The sequence below is a fragment of the Fragaria vesca genome, linkage group LG6 (assembly GCF_000184155.1).
Source record: "Fragaria vesca subsp. vesca linkage group LG6, FraVesHawaii_1.0, whole genome shotgun sequence".
Lineage (NCBI taxonomy): Eukaryota > Viridiplantae > Streptophyta > Magnoliopsida > Rosales > Rosaceae > Fragaria > Fragaria vesca.
In genome coordinates, this window is record NC_020496.1 from 26,832,053 (window position 1) to 26,849,239 (window position 17,187).

At 39.2% G+C, this 17,187-nt stretch overlaps 2 protein-coding genes across 2 annotated transcripts; one reads left to right on the forward strand and one right to left on the reverse strand.

The window, feature by feature from the left end:
* The first annotated feature begins 3,635 nt into the window (after positions 1-3,635).
* LOC101306445 (protein MEI2-like 2-like) lies at positions 3,636-10,122 on the forward strand. Its single transcript, XM_004303819.1, has 13 exons — positions 3,636-3,795; positions 4,744-4,797; positions 4,938-5,081; positions 5,172-5,641; positions 6,565-6,723; positions 6,815-6,931; positions 7,032-7,183; positions 7,358-7,449; positions 7,573-8,509; positions 8,619-8,703; positions 8,791-8,859; positions 9,042-9,221; positions 9,460-10,122. Exons 2-13 carry the CDS (start codon positions 4,755-4,757, stop codon positions 9,574-9,576), a joined length of 2,565 nt encoding a protein of 854 aa, XP_004303867.1. The 5' UTR covers positions 3,636-3,795; positions 4,744-4,754; the 3' UTR covers positions 9,577-10,122.
* A 996-nt stretch (positions 10,123-11,118) lies between these two features.
* Positions 11,119-15,961, reverse strand: LOC101306736 (ribose-phosphate pyrophosphokinase 4-like). Its single transcript, XM_004303820.1, has 7 exons — positions 15,704-15,961; positions 14,767-15,082; positions 13,907-14,002; positions 13,696-13,764; positions 13,478-13,606; positions 11,797-11,893; positions 11,119-11,716 (listed from the first exon to the last, which is right to left on the reverse strand). Exons 1-7 carry the CDS (start codon positions 15,823-15,825, stop codon positions 11,586-11,588), a joined length of 960 nt encoding a protein of 319 aa, XP_004303868.1. The 5' UTR covers positions 15,826-15,961; the 3' UTR covers positions 11,119-11,585.
* Between the last annotated feature and the right edge of the window lie 1,226 nt (positions 15,962-17,187).

Genomic DNA, 17,187 nt, shown 5'->3' on the forward strand with positions numbered 1-17,187 from the left:
GACGATAGTCTTGCCAACCAGACACGCGGTTGCCGCTGTTGTGAGCGTTGTTGGTAGATCCTGTATTTTCACCCAAATCCACACAAAATCAAGAGGTACAACCATTATAACAAAATAACCATCAAAATCATTCCAGAGAATCATAGATCTTTGGTAGCCTCATGGTCCTCATTTCTTAACCCGAGTCACGTCTCTTTCATTGGTGAAGGTGAAGAGAAAACAATCTTATCTAGCCAGAACCTCCACCGGAGTCGAGAGGCGCCGTATGGATCTCACTCCACTCCTGAAGGAGTCGAAAGTTACTACTCTAGCAGTATTAAGTTTGCCTATAAGATAGAATCTTGGAGCCACGAAACCGTTTTTAGGACATCGGAGATTACCGAGGTCGACAAGTTCCTCTTAGTTGCTAAGAGATAGTTTTAAGTAGAGGTAGACATAGAAGCTGTCATGGTGGAGCGACGCTTTCAAACCCTAACCCTAATATTGAGAGAGAGAGAGAGAGAGAGACAGAGAGAGTTTTGTGAAGCCGCTGTATTTTTGTCCTGTATACGGTAATTGGATATTGAGACCCCTTTTAAGTTATGATTAAGACAAACAGATCATTTTCAATAGACAAGTAGAACCGACATAATCTAAACTTTTTCTATCAAATGATTCAAATATGTAAAGAAACTTAAATCACATAGATTCATCAATTTGATCATATCTAGAAATCAAGAATGACAAAGAACACTATAGAAGAGATTTGAAGATTTGATTCATTGATTCAAGAATGGATCATTGATTCATTGAATTAAAGATTTGAAGAACAAAAGAGAAAAACATTAAATAGGTAAGATTACTTTCAAAATCGTTTAGTTTTATTTTTATTTGTTAGAATATGAAAGAGCTAAAGAAGAGGAAAATTAAAAAACAAATCGAGAAAAAAAAAAGAGAGTAAAGGAGACTCGAACTTAGGCCAAGGGTGTAAGACCATCTCCAATCGTCAAGGTGTAAAACTGACCATGGTCCCTTAACATGTACTGTTCATCCAAATAGTACGGTGTATAATTTTTCTAGCTCCAATCATTTAAGGTCTAAATTATAGATTCTAATATATTTTATCATCAGCTTGTCATCCATGGTCTAAACGATGGTCTATATTTCGACAAACTTATAGTATTTAGCCCTCCATTAATATTTGTTTAGTAGACCCAATCAATGATTGGAGATGGATTTAGGACATCTAAAGGTCCCCATTTAGACTATACACCTTTGATTTAAGAAGCCAAGCTTTAACCAACCAACCTAAAGAATTTCACAACATAACATAATTTCCTCACTCATCTCTACTACTATAAAGCCAGACACTTAAAAATTTTTACCAAATTATGAACTTCCATATAATTATCTTTAATGAACCAACTAACACAAATAAAAACAAGGGTGTTATTATAAAAGTAAAATTAAAATTAGAATCAAAATAAATAAAATAAATAATAATCATAAAAACTTACAGTGTTGGTAGGGTCGCGTGGTTGTAATTTCCTCACTCATCTCTACTACTATAAATCCAGGCCCTCAAAAGCTTCACTAAACTGTAAATTTCTATAATTACTCTTAATGAACCAACTAACACAAATAAAAATAAGGGTTGTTATAGTAAAAACAAAAAAATTAAATAAATAAATAATCATAAAAACTACCGGTTGATAGGACGAATAATTGTATAATACAGTAAACCTATTTAGCAGTTCATGCTTATCTTTAGGTGATTGTGATTGTGATTGTGATTCCATACAAATATGCACATGTAAAAGACTTGTTACTAATTACTAATTACGGAGGGAGAAAATAAATTAAAGGACTAGCAGTTTAAAACAATTGCACTCTAAAGGAAATTCATCATTCTCCCAAAAAAAAAGAAAAAAAAAGGAATATTCATAAAAAAGATGGAAAGCGCTGGACTACGCCTAAGTTTCGTACGCCAGTGTGGACCCAGGACAGGTGGCTCCATATCATTCATCGGATTCAAAATCTAAGAGCATATACGTAAATCTCTCTATATATTCCGTTAGCGGTAAAAAAAATTTCGTTATAGTAAACGTTTAAAGACCTTAATATCAAATTCCGATGGCTTTCACCGCTACCAAAGAAATAGTTGAGAGATCCTAAAAACCAATTACAAAAGCTTGCCATCTTCATCTACCTTCACGCCGAAAGCTTCTTCTGCGAGTCTGGTTTCTCCTACCTCCACCACCGCTGTCTCAACCACCTTGTCTCGTCGCCGTCGAGTATAGGATCCCCGGAAAGGTCTCTCTCTGAACATGTCAAGGCTGGAAGCGGAGTCAATTTCGGGGGTTGGAGGTTGGCTCGTCGACGAAGATGATGATTGGGTCCACACGCGGCAGAGGGCCGGAACTCGATTGATGTCGCCAGAGAGGCTGTCGGTCCCATTACTTCCGACGAAGCTATGAGATCAGAGGAAGCCAGGAAGGAATAACTGAAAGAGTTTGATCAACAGATTAAGTATTACTTTATTGTGGAAAGTGATCGGGTATTACTAATTAGGAGGTCGATCACGTCTTCCTCTTTTTTATTCACTCTTGCTGTTTCTGAGGCTCTTTCTGAAGATTTGCAGAATATATGTGAAGTGGAGTGCAATACATACCGGTCACCAAAACGTGTATGAGCGTTAGCCTTATGAGGGGATGAAGATTAGAAGCAGATTAACTTGTCATGGAAACAGTTGGTTGTTGGTGGTGATTGTATTATCGGAATGAAGAAGAGAATGTTAAATAATCAAACTGCTGAGGCTCGAAGAAGATGAACCAATTACTATATTTTTGTTCTTCAGTGGGCTTGGTGAAAACTGAATTATCAAGTTACATTGTTGCCCCTCTGTTTAAACGGACATGTTGGCGTACGTGAATGACCGGCGTTACGCAGCTTTTGCCAAAAAAGATAGACCTACTCAAAGTCCAGTCCGAGTCTGAGTGGGTTGGGCCACAAGCCCTTATCCTCGCGGCCGTTGCGGGTCCGGGCAAACTCGACCCATGTTTTACAACCACGCGTCGCGAAAGCATTGGATCCGGTTATTCCTTGGGGGCTTTTATATCCCACATTGAAAAACAGTGAAACCCAACCCCCTAACACGTCAGCAAACCCCACCGCAATAAAGTTATCTCAATAATCCCCTGGAACTACCACCGGACAAAACCCCCTCTAAATCCCCCACCCTACCTTTCCGTCGAATCCTCTCCCGCCACGTAGAACTCCAAAACAGAGAACCCAATGGTAATTCCGTAATTTCACCCGGTGCGTCATATCTCAAAGACTCAAACTCTGCCTTCGTGTCAACGGACGCCAAACCAGATTCAAATCCAGCGGAATTTGTAGTTGGAGGAGAGAGAAAAATGAAATTGAGCTCTCTCTCTCTCTGTTATGGTGGGAGTGTCTGAGAAATTAAACTTTTAAAAAATAAAACAATTTAATTTCGTATATTGCTGCTACTGGTCCTTGCCTCCAATCATTTGCCCCATATTTTAATTTTTAATTTTGTTTTAATTTCCTTATGAATATTTTTTATTTTTATTTTTTGGTTTTGGGTTGGAAATTTGCTTACATTTGGGTGTGAGGTTTCTCGGCGAGAGAAGAGGAAGTAGAGGAGTAGAAGAAACAAATATCTCTGCTTCTACGAAACTCTCACACTGAGTCCACAATTCAGTTTTTTTGATCGATTGATCATGATAATGAAACCCAATTCCACTCTCTAACTGCTTATCTTTGTCTCTACTCGCTTCGTTTTCCCTCAAGGTACTTCTCTCCTTGTCTCCATAACTCTTCCCTTTTCTCTTGTTGTTGTTCTTGCTCAGGTAATTGAGGGTTTGGATTTCTGGGTTTGTTTTGGTTATTGGTGATTTGTGTTAAAGGTTTGGTCTTTGCATGTGATTGGATGATTCTGCATGTGGGTTTTCTTTTTGGTGGAATTGGTTTTGGTGTTGTGGGGAAAGTTGATTCATTTGAGGCTTTATTTGGGTTTGGGAGTTGGTAGGTGGACTGTAACATTGAGTTCTGGGTTACCCTTTTGCTGAATTTGAGTTCTGAGCCTTGTTGACTTGGTGCCTAGTTGGATTTTGTAGAGCTACTGGGTTGTGTTGTGGTGTTTCTTCAAGCTTAGCTGATCAATTACTAGACTTGTGTTGTGTGGTAGACCTCCTTAACCCAAGTGGCGTTTTGATTAGACGAATATCGCCAAGCTTCATGTAGTCTTTAGAGATCAAATGTACCTACCCGGGTTTGGTACTTTTGGCAAATTGTGTTGCATGTTTTGGTGCTGTATTTGACAATATTGATGGCTTTTCGAGGTTATACGAAGAGAGCGGTTGTGTCCTAAGTCACTAGTAGGACACAGTTTGGAGCTTTAGCTAATAGTCTTTGACTGTTGTGGGTTCTAGATCAGTTTTTTAAGCCTCTGAATGTAAAGAGCCTTGCATGATTGGGGTCAGTGACGCTGTTTACCTTGATATAGTCATCCAAACTGCATTAAGCAAGCACTTGAACTCCGAATGAATCAATTGATCCCATCCTTTTTTAACCTTTTCATTACTTTGCACCAGACTGACTGATGCATGATTTCATTTTTTTGGTTATGTTTGTCGATGCAATCCAATGTATCTCTAGTTACATGTTTCCTGAGACAATCATGCATTTGAGAGATTTTGGATAGCTGAACGTTCTCTTTTACTGTCCTTGTGTTTACAGAGAGTGATTCAATGGAGAAACATCTGGAAGATACTAAAATGGGTCGTTCTGAAGGTTTTCTTCTGTTTTCTTTAACTGATGGGAGCATTACAAGGCACACAGCCAATAAACATATGCTCTACACATAAATCTCCTTACACATGCATGATCTTTCTTTTGATGGTTTTTTTTTATTTTTTATAACTGTTTTGTAGGGGCCTTTAAGATTCCATCGGTCAATGTTCCTAGAAAATTAGAGAATACTGCATGGGGAATCTTTCGTACAGCTGAGGCTTATCATGCATCAAGTGATACTAGCTTGTTTTCAAGCTCATTGCCGGTCCTTCCACATGAAAAGTGTACGTCTCAGCTCTTTTATAAAGTAAGAGGTTATCTTTATCTGTAGAATGCTTATTGAGAGTTGAGACTCTATTTTCCTCAATATGCAGTGAATTTTACTGATTCGGGGCACTTGCGTCAGTCTGTTGATGATAGCTTGCCCAATCTAATTAAAGTTGAACAAGACATTGAGTTTAAAGATCCACTTGAAAATGCTGAATCAAATTCGTTCAGAATTACACTTCCTGATGATGAAGATGAGCTGTTAGCCGGCTTAACAGATGATTTTGATCTAAGTCGGTTGCCTAGTCATCTGGAGGAGATGGAAGACTATGATCTCTTTGGCAGTGGCGGCGGAATGGAATTGGATTTTGAATCGCAAGATAACCTTGGTATCAGTTTGTCAAAGCTAAGCATATCTGATGGGGTTAGTCCAAATGGTATTGGTCATTATGCTCTTCCAAATGGAGCGGGAACTGTGGCCGGAGAACATCCTTATGGGGAGCATCCGTCAAGAACCTTGTTCGTCAGAAATATCAATAGTAATGTTGAGGACTCCGAATTGAGATCTCTATTTGAGGTATTGTACAGTTGCTATTTGTCTAACATGTTAGTTGACTTGGTTACTTTCCTGGCTTGGTTTCTCTTTTGTCCTCGCTTTCTATGTGTTCAGTTTGGTGGGGGTGCTTGCTTGTTGGACAATTGAAACCATGAACCCACAGTGATAAATGATACTTTCATGAAATGTTATCCAATGAATTCTAGCTGCTTATTCAATGTCATAGGTCGTCCAAATTCCCTTAATAGAAATTAAGACTCCTGAAGCGTTCACGTAAAAAGGTCCATCAAAATACATTTGGAAGAGAATAAGAAGCATAGAACTTTTAATGTCATAGAGATGGCCTCTTCTCATTTTTGTCTAGACAATTGCAAGGTAGCATTCTGCCATAACTTGTTACGCAACTCATTTCACCTGGGGTACTTTGGAGTACTAATTTGTTTATTATAGCATTAAATTTCATCATTCGTGCTTGAGTTGATTAATATCAATATTCTACAAACTTATGGGTTCCTTCATTCAACTTGCTTTTGCAACTGTGAGAGTGACATTGGCAGCTTCCAGGTTTAGCATTTTGCAATGAAATCTTAGTGCTAAATGGTAAGGCTATGCCAGCATTGTTCTTCATGTTGTGAAGTTAAGTTCTGGTAGATATGCAACTCATTTCAATGGTGCAACTTGGAGTCTAGCTTGGTTGATTTTTCATATTTCCTATTTGGATACCTGATTTTCCCACACTTGCTAGGAATCTAAGGTCACTCATTTTATTCTTTCTTTTGAGAATCGGCTCATTTGTCTGTCAAAGTTTGTAATTGGTTATTGGTATTGCTCTTTTTAAGATGTTTTTAAGCTTTTTTTATGTACGACTGTTGTATATACAACTTTTCATCTTTATATTTATAATCTTATGCTTATTGAGTTATTGCGTTCCCCCTTTTTGTCAGCAATATGGAGATATCAGAACTTTATATACTGCCTGCAAGCACAGGGGATTTGTGATGATTTCATACTATGATATTCGATCTGCTCGCACTGCAATGCGTACATTACAGAACAAGCCCTTGAGACGAAGAAAACTTGACATTCATTTTTCAATTCCCAAGGTTTGAACAAATTGTCTGATATTATAGTTTGATTTTTAGTAGTGTTAAAATTAACATCTTCATAATTCATCTTTTCCCTTCTAAAATTTAGGATAACCCTTCAGAAAAGGATATCAACCAAGGAACTCTTGTAGTTTTCAATTTGGATGCATCAGTGTCAAATGATGACCTTCGACAGATATTTGGGGCTTATGGAGAAGTCAAGGAGGTATAAGTTCTTTATGAGTCTATAGTTAAAGAAGTCTCTGTCTCTGTCTCTCTCTCCACATTTTCTCTATAAAAATTATTTTTCCTCAATCAAAATGCAGATCCGAGAAACACCACACAAGAGACACCATAAATTCATAGAGTTTTATGATGTTAGAGCTGCGGAGGCAGCTTTAAGAGCACTAAATAGGAGTGACATAGCTGGGAAACGTATAAAGCTTGAACCCAGCCGCCCTGGTGGAGCTCGAAGAAAGTAAGTACTGGTTTTCTTGTGGTTTTTGAACCAATTTGACATGAGCTTATCCATTCGCATTATCTGCATATAACATTTGTCGAATGGCGCCTTTGTTGAATCTCGTTGATATAACATTTCTTGCTGTTTCAATTTTTCAAACAACAAATGAATTCATTGTACTTTCTATTATAGCTTGATGCAGCAACTAAGTCAAGAGCTTGACCAAGATGAAACTCGTAGTTTCCGACATCAAGTGGGTTCACCGATGACCAACTCTCCTCCAGGTAGGTCTCTCTTGTATTGACCTGATAATTTGGTTATTTCTGTGCTTCTCTTGAATTCCTGGCAACACTTATGTGAATGCATGGTTTGCTGTAAGCTAAGTCAGTAGCTTTGACACTATGCAGGTACCTGGGCACAAATTGGAAGCCCCATTGAACATAATCAGTTTGGTTTTAGCAAGTCCCCTGGTGTGGGAAGCCTGAGTCCTGTTGACAGCAACCATTTACCTGGGTTAGCTTCACTTCTTCCGACTCATGTTCCTAACTCCCCAAAGATTGCACCTATTGGTAAAGACCAAGGAAGGTTGAACCATACAAGTCAGATATTTAGTAACTCCACTTCAACGCCAGGAGCAACATATCAGCATTCTCATTCCTTTCCTGAGCAGAAGTTAAGCACTAGTCCAGGTCCTATCTCATATGGCGAGTCGAATTCAAATTCATCAGGTATTGGAACGTTGTCAGGTCCTCAGTTTCTCTGGGGAAGCCCAACTCCTTATTCCGAGCCCAAGTCTTCTGCCTGGCCAACATCATCTGTGGGACGTCCCTTTTCTTCTGGTGGACAGGGACAAGGTTTTCCATTCACTAGCAGGCAAAGCTCTTTCCTCAGTTCACATAACCATCATGTGGGATCTGCTCCATCTGGTGTTCCTCTGGATAGGCATTTTGGCTACTTCCCTGAATCACCTGAAACATCCCTCATGAATCCAGTGTTTGGGGGCATGGGTTTAAGCCGCAACAATGGTAATTACATGATGAACATGGGAGGTCGTGCAAATTTGAATGCTGGTGTCGGTCTTCCTGGAAACATTAGTGATAATGGCTCTCCTAGTTTTAGAATGATGTCGATGCCAAAGCATAGTCCTGTGTACCTTGGGAATGGTTCTTACACTGGACCTGCAACAACCATCAGTGAGCTATTTGCCGATCGTGGTAGGAGTCGGCGGGTTGAGAATAGTGGGCCTCAAGTTGATAGCAAAAAGCAGTATCAACTTGATTTAGACAAAATTCTCCGCGGGGAAGACAGTAGAACTACTTTAATGATCAAAAACATCCCAAATAAGTAAGAAACGATTTGTTGTCGTCCAGGGTTTAGCTGCTTGCATATGTTTTTGGTTATGTTGTGGTTTTTAGCACATTTATAAAGTTGCCTGTATTCTTTTCTCTTTCAGGTACACTTCTAAAATGCTGCTGGCTGCTATTGATGAAAATCACCAGGGTACATACGATTTTCTGTACTTGCCAATCGACTTTAAGGTGATTCATTCCACTGATGTTTGATTGTGAGTGCTCTATGATTTCCTCTTGCCGATGTAGTACTGATGGATTCCCTTGTCTTTGCAGAATAAGTGCAATGTGGGTTATGCCTTCATCAATATGGTGTCTCCTTCCCACATTGTTGCCTTTTATGAGGTTAATTCCATATTCCAATAATTTTGTTTGCTGCTGGTCTATCTGTTTTTCGTGCAGCTTATTCTTATGAAGAAAAGAAGAACTTAAAACAAATGTTTAATTTGGTTATCTAAAAATGCTTGAAAAATAGAGCTAAACATTTATAACTTTACCCAGTACTTATACCATAAAAATTGGAGCAGGCATTTAATGGCAAGAAGTGGGAGAAGTTTAACAGTGAAAAGGTTGCTTCGCTGGCTTATGCACGTATCCAGGGTAAAGCTGCCCTTGTGACTCATTTTCAGAATTCAAGCCTCATGAATGAGGACAAGCGTTGCCGGCCTATCCTCTTCCACTCAGAGGGCCAAGAGACTGGTGACGAGGTAGTATGAGCCATCTGTGTTTTATGGATACTGATATTGGCCTTTGTGCCCCAATTGTCAAATATGATCTTACTATGGATTGCACCATGGCTTTTTTCCCCTTGTGTTTGAAATCCTGATTGGTAATGTAGCTTAGCTTCGTAAAGTTGTTTAGTGTCATTAGGAGCTTCTCTGCCTTGAAGTTCTCTTGTAGTTCCATGTTTTATTTTACTGAATCCATGTTTTTGTGAATCATCAGGAAACATACCTCTCCAGAAATCTGAACATATGCATACGGCAGCCAGATGGCTCTTATGTGGGTGACTCATTGGACAGTCCAAAGGGGAATCTGGATGAGAATCCAGATAACGAATAACAATGGATGCCTGAGGGAGGATTGGGCTGCTAACTTCTGCACAGTTAACTGTACAAAGTAGAGAAGACTTCGGGGTGTGGGGTATGTAATAACTTATGGCTAGCGTCTGCTTTTGAGTGCTGGATACTTCTGATATTTCTAGAGAAGGTATCAAGGGAAAGCGGCAGAGAGCATTTTGTTCATTTGTAGAGTACAAATTGTTATTCAACCACGGGAGTAGAATAAGGTGAAGCATATTGCTGAATTGTGTAGTCCTCTGCGGCCATATGCATTACTCAACTGTGTGCAGAATCTCCCCTGGCTTCTTTTCTTCTTTTTAATTTTATGTTATGGGTCTTTTTCATCCCATTTGCAAATACAATCGCATGTGTATATGGTCAAATGCCCTGTTGGATATTAGGGCTCAGGGCTGTTTCAAAAAGGGAAAAAAAGAAAAAGAAAAAAAAAGGGTTGTATAGATGGGAGACAGTCATCTTGTTCATATTGTATCTGGTCTTGTCATGTACTGAAGAAAAAAGTCGTATTAATATATGGCTGGCTGTACAGAAGTTTACTCTCTTTCTTGCTTACCTTTGTTCCTGTGTTTTCTTTGTTTAATGATGTGCATTGTATATCGCTTTTTTTTTTTTACATGTTGCTGATACACTGGCAAAATAATACTATAACAACCTTTTTCTTCACAATTCTTGCATTAGCATATAACAAATTCATAACATACTACTTGGTTTGAGGCAGCAGATAAATTAGTGTTTGATCATTACCCATTCAGTGAACGTGTTGCAGTCTGCTGCCTGTAGGTGATGAATCTGGGTTTGCAAACCCTTCTTCAGATCATGTTAGGGAAGATAGTATGAGGACCCTTCTCACGTATTCACCACCTTGTTTGTTTCTTAGGACATGGTGAATCTACAATTCTACATCCAAATAGTTCTGTTGGTTATTTGGAAGAATCGGAATGATAGGCAGCATCCAAATGAAGCTTCCCTGGTAGCTATGTGTTGGCTCAATTGAGTTTGCTAAAACAAGTACATATGAACATATCCCAAAGGGTACAACGAAGGGGCTGGGAGGGCTCTAACAGCTGGCTGGTTGAAGTGCAATTGTGAAGGCTCTTTTCTGCCTTCAACAAATAGAAGGGGGATGGGAGTTGTGATTCGTGATAATGGTGGCGCATTTCAGGCAGCTGCAATGAAGCAACTTGATCAAGTGGTTTCTCCTTTCCACGCTGAACTCAGACACTAAAACTTGACAAGGTAGAATTCAAAACAGATTGCTTTTACTTGTGAATCGAAACAAGAAGCTACAGATTACTCTAATTTGGGTTTCATACTTGAAGAAGTGAAAGAGGTGATGGCCGGATTCTAATGCAGGGCTCATTTGGATGTTATGTTGATGTTTGTGGGTCGAGTGGCAAACACAGCAGCTGACTCTCTTGATGTGTTTGCTCTTAGTAAATAGTAATAGGTGTATTCTTTCTTGGGAGGGTTATGTGCCTCCGCAAGTGAGTTACCTCCATCACTCAACATTGTACTCGCTAGTTTTGCATCTTAATAATATCTATTGTCGTCTTCTTTATCAAAAAGAGAAAAGTGGTCATGAGAGGGCATTCTAATTACATGATCAGCTACGCTCTTAGAGATGCTAATATGGTAGAACATAGAATAGCTAGCAAGTCTGTGTTGGTGATAGCCAAAGATGGTCAGTAACCATTCCCAAATTTATAAGGGATGCCATTCTAAACAATTGTGCTCGTTAAGTTTCAATGGAAGTTAAATAGATTATTGTGTTTCGAACATATTACACAGCGCAGAACGATAACATGACAAGTTCTAAAGTTATAGGGGATTTCAGACAGCAAAAGCCTCATTTCAGTCAGGTTATTAGCAACTCTAAATAGCCTTCACACTCTTCCAGCAAGTTGATCTGAAATAGCCTTCTTATGTTGCAGGTCTTCCCCTAATATCGTCATGCTGTCATAAGATGCACATTACCTAACTAGTGTTTTCCGTCTATTGTAGAGCATCAGCAATGGATCCTGCTAGACTTAAGATCTCAAAGGGTGCTTTATTTTTAACGGCTGTGACAGTAAGCGGGCAGGAATCTGTGATCCAAAAATAGGCAAACGGATTCTCCAACTCTCCTAAAATTAAAAACAAACGACAAGGTTGATCACAGAAATTCAAACAAAAGTTATATAAAAGATATTAAGCAAGTACATACCATTCTTGTGAGTGAAACGCTCCCATGAGCGCTTAGGAAAAACTCCATGGGTGACATAAGCACTAACCTTGGCTGCACCATGAGCTGCCAAAACTTTCTGTGCAACAAAAACAATACAGAAGGACGTTTTAAGGCAAATTTGAACTTCAACAAGCCTAGTTTTAACTTCTAGAAACATGACATATTGAAATGCTTTTTAGGATTTTGATCTACACTTAACATATAAGGATATGGGATCTGAGTCATCAGACAGTAAAATTCCAACTGAAGAATGATTTTTATTTTATATATTTCACATTTATATATATAAATAAATATGTATTTATATCAGTCGGGATCAGAGGCTGTGTGGACGTCCCTCCGTTCGCCACCGGCGAGGGCGCGCCTCCAGCAATGTCCCCGACCACTTTCCCTCCCCGGCGAGTCCGCCGAATACCATTTTTCCGGCCAGATCACCCAAAACTTCAAACAAAGTCAATCTGGCCGGAAAACTGGAATTTGGCGGACTCGCCGGGGATGGAAAGTGGTCGGGGCTGGGGTGGAGGCGCGCCCTCGCCGTACGGAGGGACGTCCGCACTTTAAGGGCTGTGCAGACGTCCTCTTTAGAACGGCTCCGTATATATATATATATACACAGAGAGGATAAGAAGCGGATGTCCGCACTCGGCTTAAAATGCGGACGTCCGTTCGTTCTCCACCCTCCGGCGCTGACAACGGCGCGCCTCCACCCCAAAACACTCCAACAGCGTCCCCGACCACTTTCCCTCCCCGGCGAGTCCGTTCTTTTCCAGTTTCCGGCGAGATTGATCTTGTTTGAAGTTTTGGGTGATCTCGTCGGAAAACTAGAAAAAAACGGACTCGCCGGGGAGAGAAAGTGGTCGGGGACGCTGCTGGAGTCTTCTGGGGTGGAGGCGCGCCGTCGCCGACGCCAGACGGTGGAGAACAGACAGACGTCCGCATTTAAGCCCGGTGCGGACGTCCGCTTCACATCCGGGCTGTGTATATATATATATATATATATCTACATTTGTAACACACCAAATGAGTCATGACCTCATACATGGCCTTCAAGACTCAATGTATATCCTCTTATTTATAATGTCCAATATCTTACATTAAATAAAAGTTGGCTAAGTGCACCTCAGATATTAGGATGCAATAGGCATATAATGGTAATTATAATGCGCTGCTATTCCTATCCATGTATCTCATATTCACCATGTTAAATATTAATGCATAATGTTGTGACTTGCTTCCATCACTACCTAAAGAATTTGCATCGGTGCAAGAGTACTTACTACTAAGGTACACATGAGTCAACTGCAAAGTAAAGAATTACGTTGGAACTTCATGTAAAATAAAAATTAATAATAACATATTCTTTTTAATCTTCTACTTTCTCAACAAAAACAAAAAAACCAAAAATCAAAGACTTGTAAATTGTAATGAAAGTCAACAGTTGGATAAACTTTGCCTCACCATGCATAAGGGTCCAAAATCTAGGGCATTCCATAAGAAACCTCAATTAGATCAAGAATTCTAACTACAGCATATCATTAACAGACTCATACTCTAACTGGGGAATTGCAATCTGTTTTTTGGCAAGATAATAACACTCATGAAAGAAAATAAACTATCTGCAATAAAATCCCAAACAAGGAAAAATGTTGGTAAGTCATACCTGGCACTCAATTAAGGTGCCTCCAGATTGCACCAGGTCATCAACAATGACTACATGAAACCCTGCAGGATTTCCCTCTTTGATTCGAACTATCCTCTTATCGCCTTCACGAACCTTGTTACACACAACCTGCCATTATACAGCACCCAATTCACAAAGTTGAGATTTGGAAGAGATAAAAGATTCAATTCCCTCTTTAAGCAAAATATCAAACTAACCATGGGAAAATGATCCAACTGCTTGTGGAATCGCTTCCAAGCTCCATCATCAGGAAATGCAACAACTATCTGGAATGCAACTATAATTAGAAGGGAAAACATAACTACAGAAATACAGACAAGACATGGAAATTGAGGAAAAAAAACAAAAATCATTCCAACTTGAAATGCTACATTGTGAGACATATGAAAGATGATGCTGCACCCCTACCTTATCAGAGTCAGGAAGCTGGTGGAGGCGTTCCTTTAACAAAGGGATTCCAGTCTCAAACAAAGGCAAAACATGATCCCCAAAGTAAAATCTCTCCTGCACAAAAATAAAAATTAAGTAATTAAAACATTGTACACCCACCAAGTGTAATTATAAGCACATTCTACAGTTTCAGTTATTAAAACAAAGTACAAACCCAACAAACTGTAATGACAAACAACAACTTACAGTCTGTCCTATGTGCTAATATAAAAAATAGAGAAATGAGAATAGCAAGTGTAATTCAACTGCAAAAGAGCAGAGGAAAGTTAATGTACAAATTGGGGTGTGGTAACTAGTTACAGCCAAATGCTGACCTACAAGTTATTGTTCTATAGACATACATTATTGCTGACCTTTAACTAGTTACTACTGCTTAAACAAATGTACCTGTAAAATGAAATTTCAGCCCACTGTAAAGGGATTTGTGTGTTGGACACAAACATTGAAATACGTTTCATGAGCTCATTCATGATGAGATGGGAAAGAAACAGCAAGCTGGAATGAAAGATGAGGTTCTCTATGACTAAAATGCAACCGAAAGTTTTTCTTACAAACTCAGATTGGTATCAATAAATGAAATTTCAGAAAACAGGAATTTCATGAGCTTGGGTTGTATGGATGATTGACTGCATTCGGTTATTCTACAGTTCTACTACAATACCCCCTAGTCTAGATAGAATGGTAGATATGTATTGTCTGTAAATGGGTAACTACAAATTTAAACTTCTCCATGCTCATGCACAAATCTTGCAACAAATAAAAAAAAATGGTATTAAGTCTTTAATCAGAACAAGAGAAATACCAGAAACGAAACAAACCTGCAAAGCATGTATGTCATAAATGACTAAACTGGTTGGGCCACCTTTTGATATGGGAATGTTTGACAACATTCTCGCCATGGTAAATGCAGTTGCAACATCCCCTTCTTCTTCCATTCGTTCAAAGGAACCAGTTGGGAAGAAAGGCAACACTAAAGAGAAGGATGCAACAAACAGCTTGGGGAGTGCATATATTACAGACAGCTGCTCAAAGATAACACCTTGGGAGCTGAAGGACGCAAGAAAGGCAACATGTTGGCCTCGAAGGTCTTGTGCATTGTTGATGAAAATGTTTGGAAACCCATCGTCAAAGTTCCTGTACAAATACGATTCAGTCATATAATCAGAATCCCGCTTATCTTACACATAATGAATTCAAGTCTCCTATAACTCAACTGATATCTGTACGTGCGACATTGCATCACATAGATCATCTATTTACATATTTACATATGAAGTTCTCGTATGACATAACGCATTACATTATTCATTATATATAGCAATGGATTCAAATGCAAAAAATTATGTAAAACTCAAGTGGTTTAGTCCAATTTCCAAGTAACTACTAGAATGAATCCTGAACTCAATTTTTACTCTTTCCCAAAGTCTCAACCTTTCAATTCTTATTACCCACTTCCACTAATCATTTTCAACTTCAAGTTCCCCCCTTTGTCAATTTCCCAAACTCTTAGCTTCACAAAAGATTAAAAAAAAAAAAGAGCTTTGGTCTTTGGGTTTTTCTATCTGTTTCCATTCATTCTTTCACTGCATGCAGTAAAAAACCAACAAATGAAAAAGCGTAAAAAGTACTCAATTCTTCCTTCTCAAAAAGTGAGCTGAAAGAAGAAGCACCCATCTCAATTCACGATCATATGAAACAGAGCAAGGGAAAGATTAAAGCTTTACAAAGCAAACATATGAGAAAGAGAGAAAGGACCTCCATTTGATGGTCTGGAGAGTAATGAGGTCCGACTGAGAAGCGACCTGCCGAGCAAGGTCTTCGCATTCGGCGCAGTAGAACAAGTAGACTTGCTTCTTCGGTGACTTGTCCATAGCCATCGTCGGGACTCTCACAAGGAAGAGAGGGTATGCTTTTAGTTGCAACTTGGAAAACACTGTGGCTACTCGGGTTAGTTGACTCCACCCATGCGCAACCCTAACCCGACTTTTTTTTTTAATTTCAAACCCGACTATATAGGAGGAGGAGTTCTTTTAGGTCTTTTTCTGGCCATGTCCATGGGACCTGCTTCTAGCAACTAAAAGATGAGTAAGTTTTTTTTTTTATTTATTTATTATTTTTTATTAAAGAAAATTTAATTCAATAAACTGTAATTACAAAACAATCCCAACACTCAACAAAAGATTACAATTACGAGCAAATAACTCTACCCTCAAACTACTTGTCCTCAGTCCGAAGAGGAGAGACTGACATGTCAATAGATCTAATAAAAACCGAATTAGACAGCCGCCTGAGTTAACTTGACCAACATAGGTAGGAATTACTGAGACAAGATCTGACCACAACAAAATACCATTGGGTGGGTCATCCTAGGATCTCCCGGCATGTTCAACACATGCTGATAATATGTGCGGTCAAAGACCGGCTGAAATCTGGGTTCTTGTAACAACGAACCAGCTACCCGAATTCAAGTACCTATAAAAAACCATGACATTTATCCAACAAACTCGATAGAGTAAGGACTTATTTGAGATCTGAAAACCAGACCCAAAAACTAACTCAAATAAAACTAAAGTACTAAAAACAGAAAATAAAATAAGGCTAGCCTAGGATGGGCCTAACAATTGAGCCTAGGCCCAACCTGAAACCCTAATCCAAGGAATTGAGACAACCACCACCGCCGACCAAGTCTTGCCTTCTCCATTTCGCCTAATGCGTCGAACCACCGTCCTCCAAGTACGGCCGTCATCCTCATGCCAGAACCCGCACCACGTCCTTTCCTGAATCCAGTGCCTGCAAACCAGATCACACCACCACGAAGCCGTCCTAGATGAGAAGTTCACTATGTTATCATTTCTTAGTATTTCTTTTATCTATTTTCTATCTGAATTGATTGTGTTATTTTTAGTTTTTTTGGTTGACTCTAGCACATCGATTTTTATTCAATTCAAGTTAGAATGTCACAAATACATACGTTTCATTACCATTTCTACATTCAAATTTTTGATGTGGTATGCTAGTATAGCACCACCAGTTAGACAACCATCGCCGACTCATTTCATGCAAGCCTTTAAACTTTGAGTACATACATGATATGCATGCTCGATGTGGTATGCTATAATCTAGCACCACCAATTATACAAGCATCGCTCACTCGTTTCATGCAAGCTTTGAGAACATACATGATATGCGCACTTGATGTGGTATGCTAGTAGCCTAGCACCACCAGTTGGACAACCATC

Coding starts and splice junctions, on each gene's coding strand:
- LOC101306445 (XM_004303819.1), top strand. CDS start 4,755: ATGGAGAAACATCTGGAAGATACTAAAATGGGTCGTTCTGAAG. Junction 6,932..7,031: donor CTTATGGAGAAGTCAAGGAG/GTATAAGTTCTT, acceptor ATCAAAATGCAG/ATCCGAGAAACACCACACAA. Junction 9,222..9,459: donor GCCAAGAGACTGGTGACGAG/GTAGTATGAGCC, acceptor GTGAATCATCAG/GAAACATACCTCTCCAGAAA.
- LOC101306736 (XM_004303820.1), bottom strand. CDS start 15,825: ATGGCTATGGACAAGTCACCGAAGAAGCAAGTCTACTTGTTCTACTGC. Junction 11,894..13,477: donor GCACCTTAATTGAGTGCCAG/GTATGACTTACC, acceptor TTTGTTGCACAG/AAAGTTTTGGCAGCTCATGG. Junction 11,717..11,796: donor GCGTTTCACTCACAAGAATG/GTATGTACTTGC, acceptor TTTTAATTTTAG/GAGAGTTGGAGAATCCGTTT.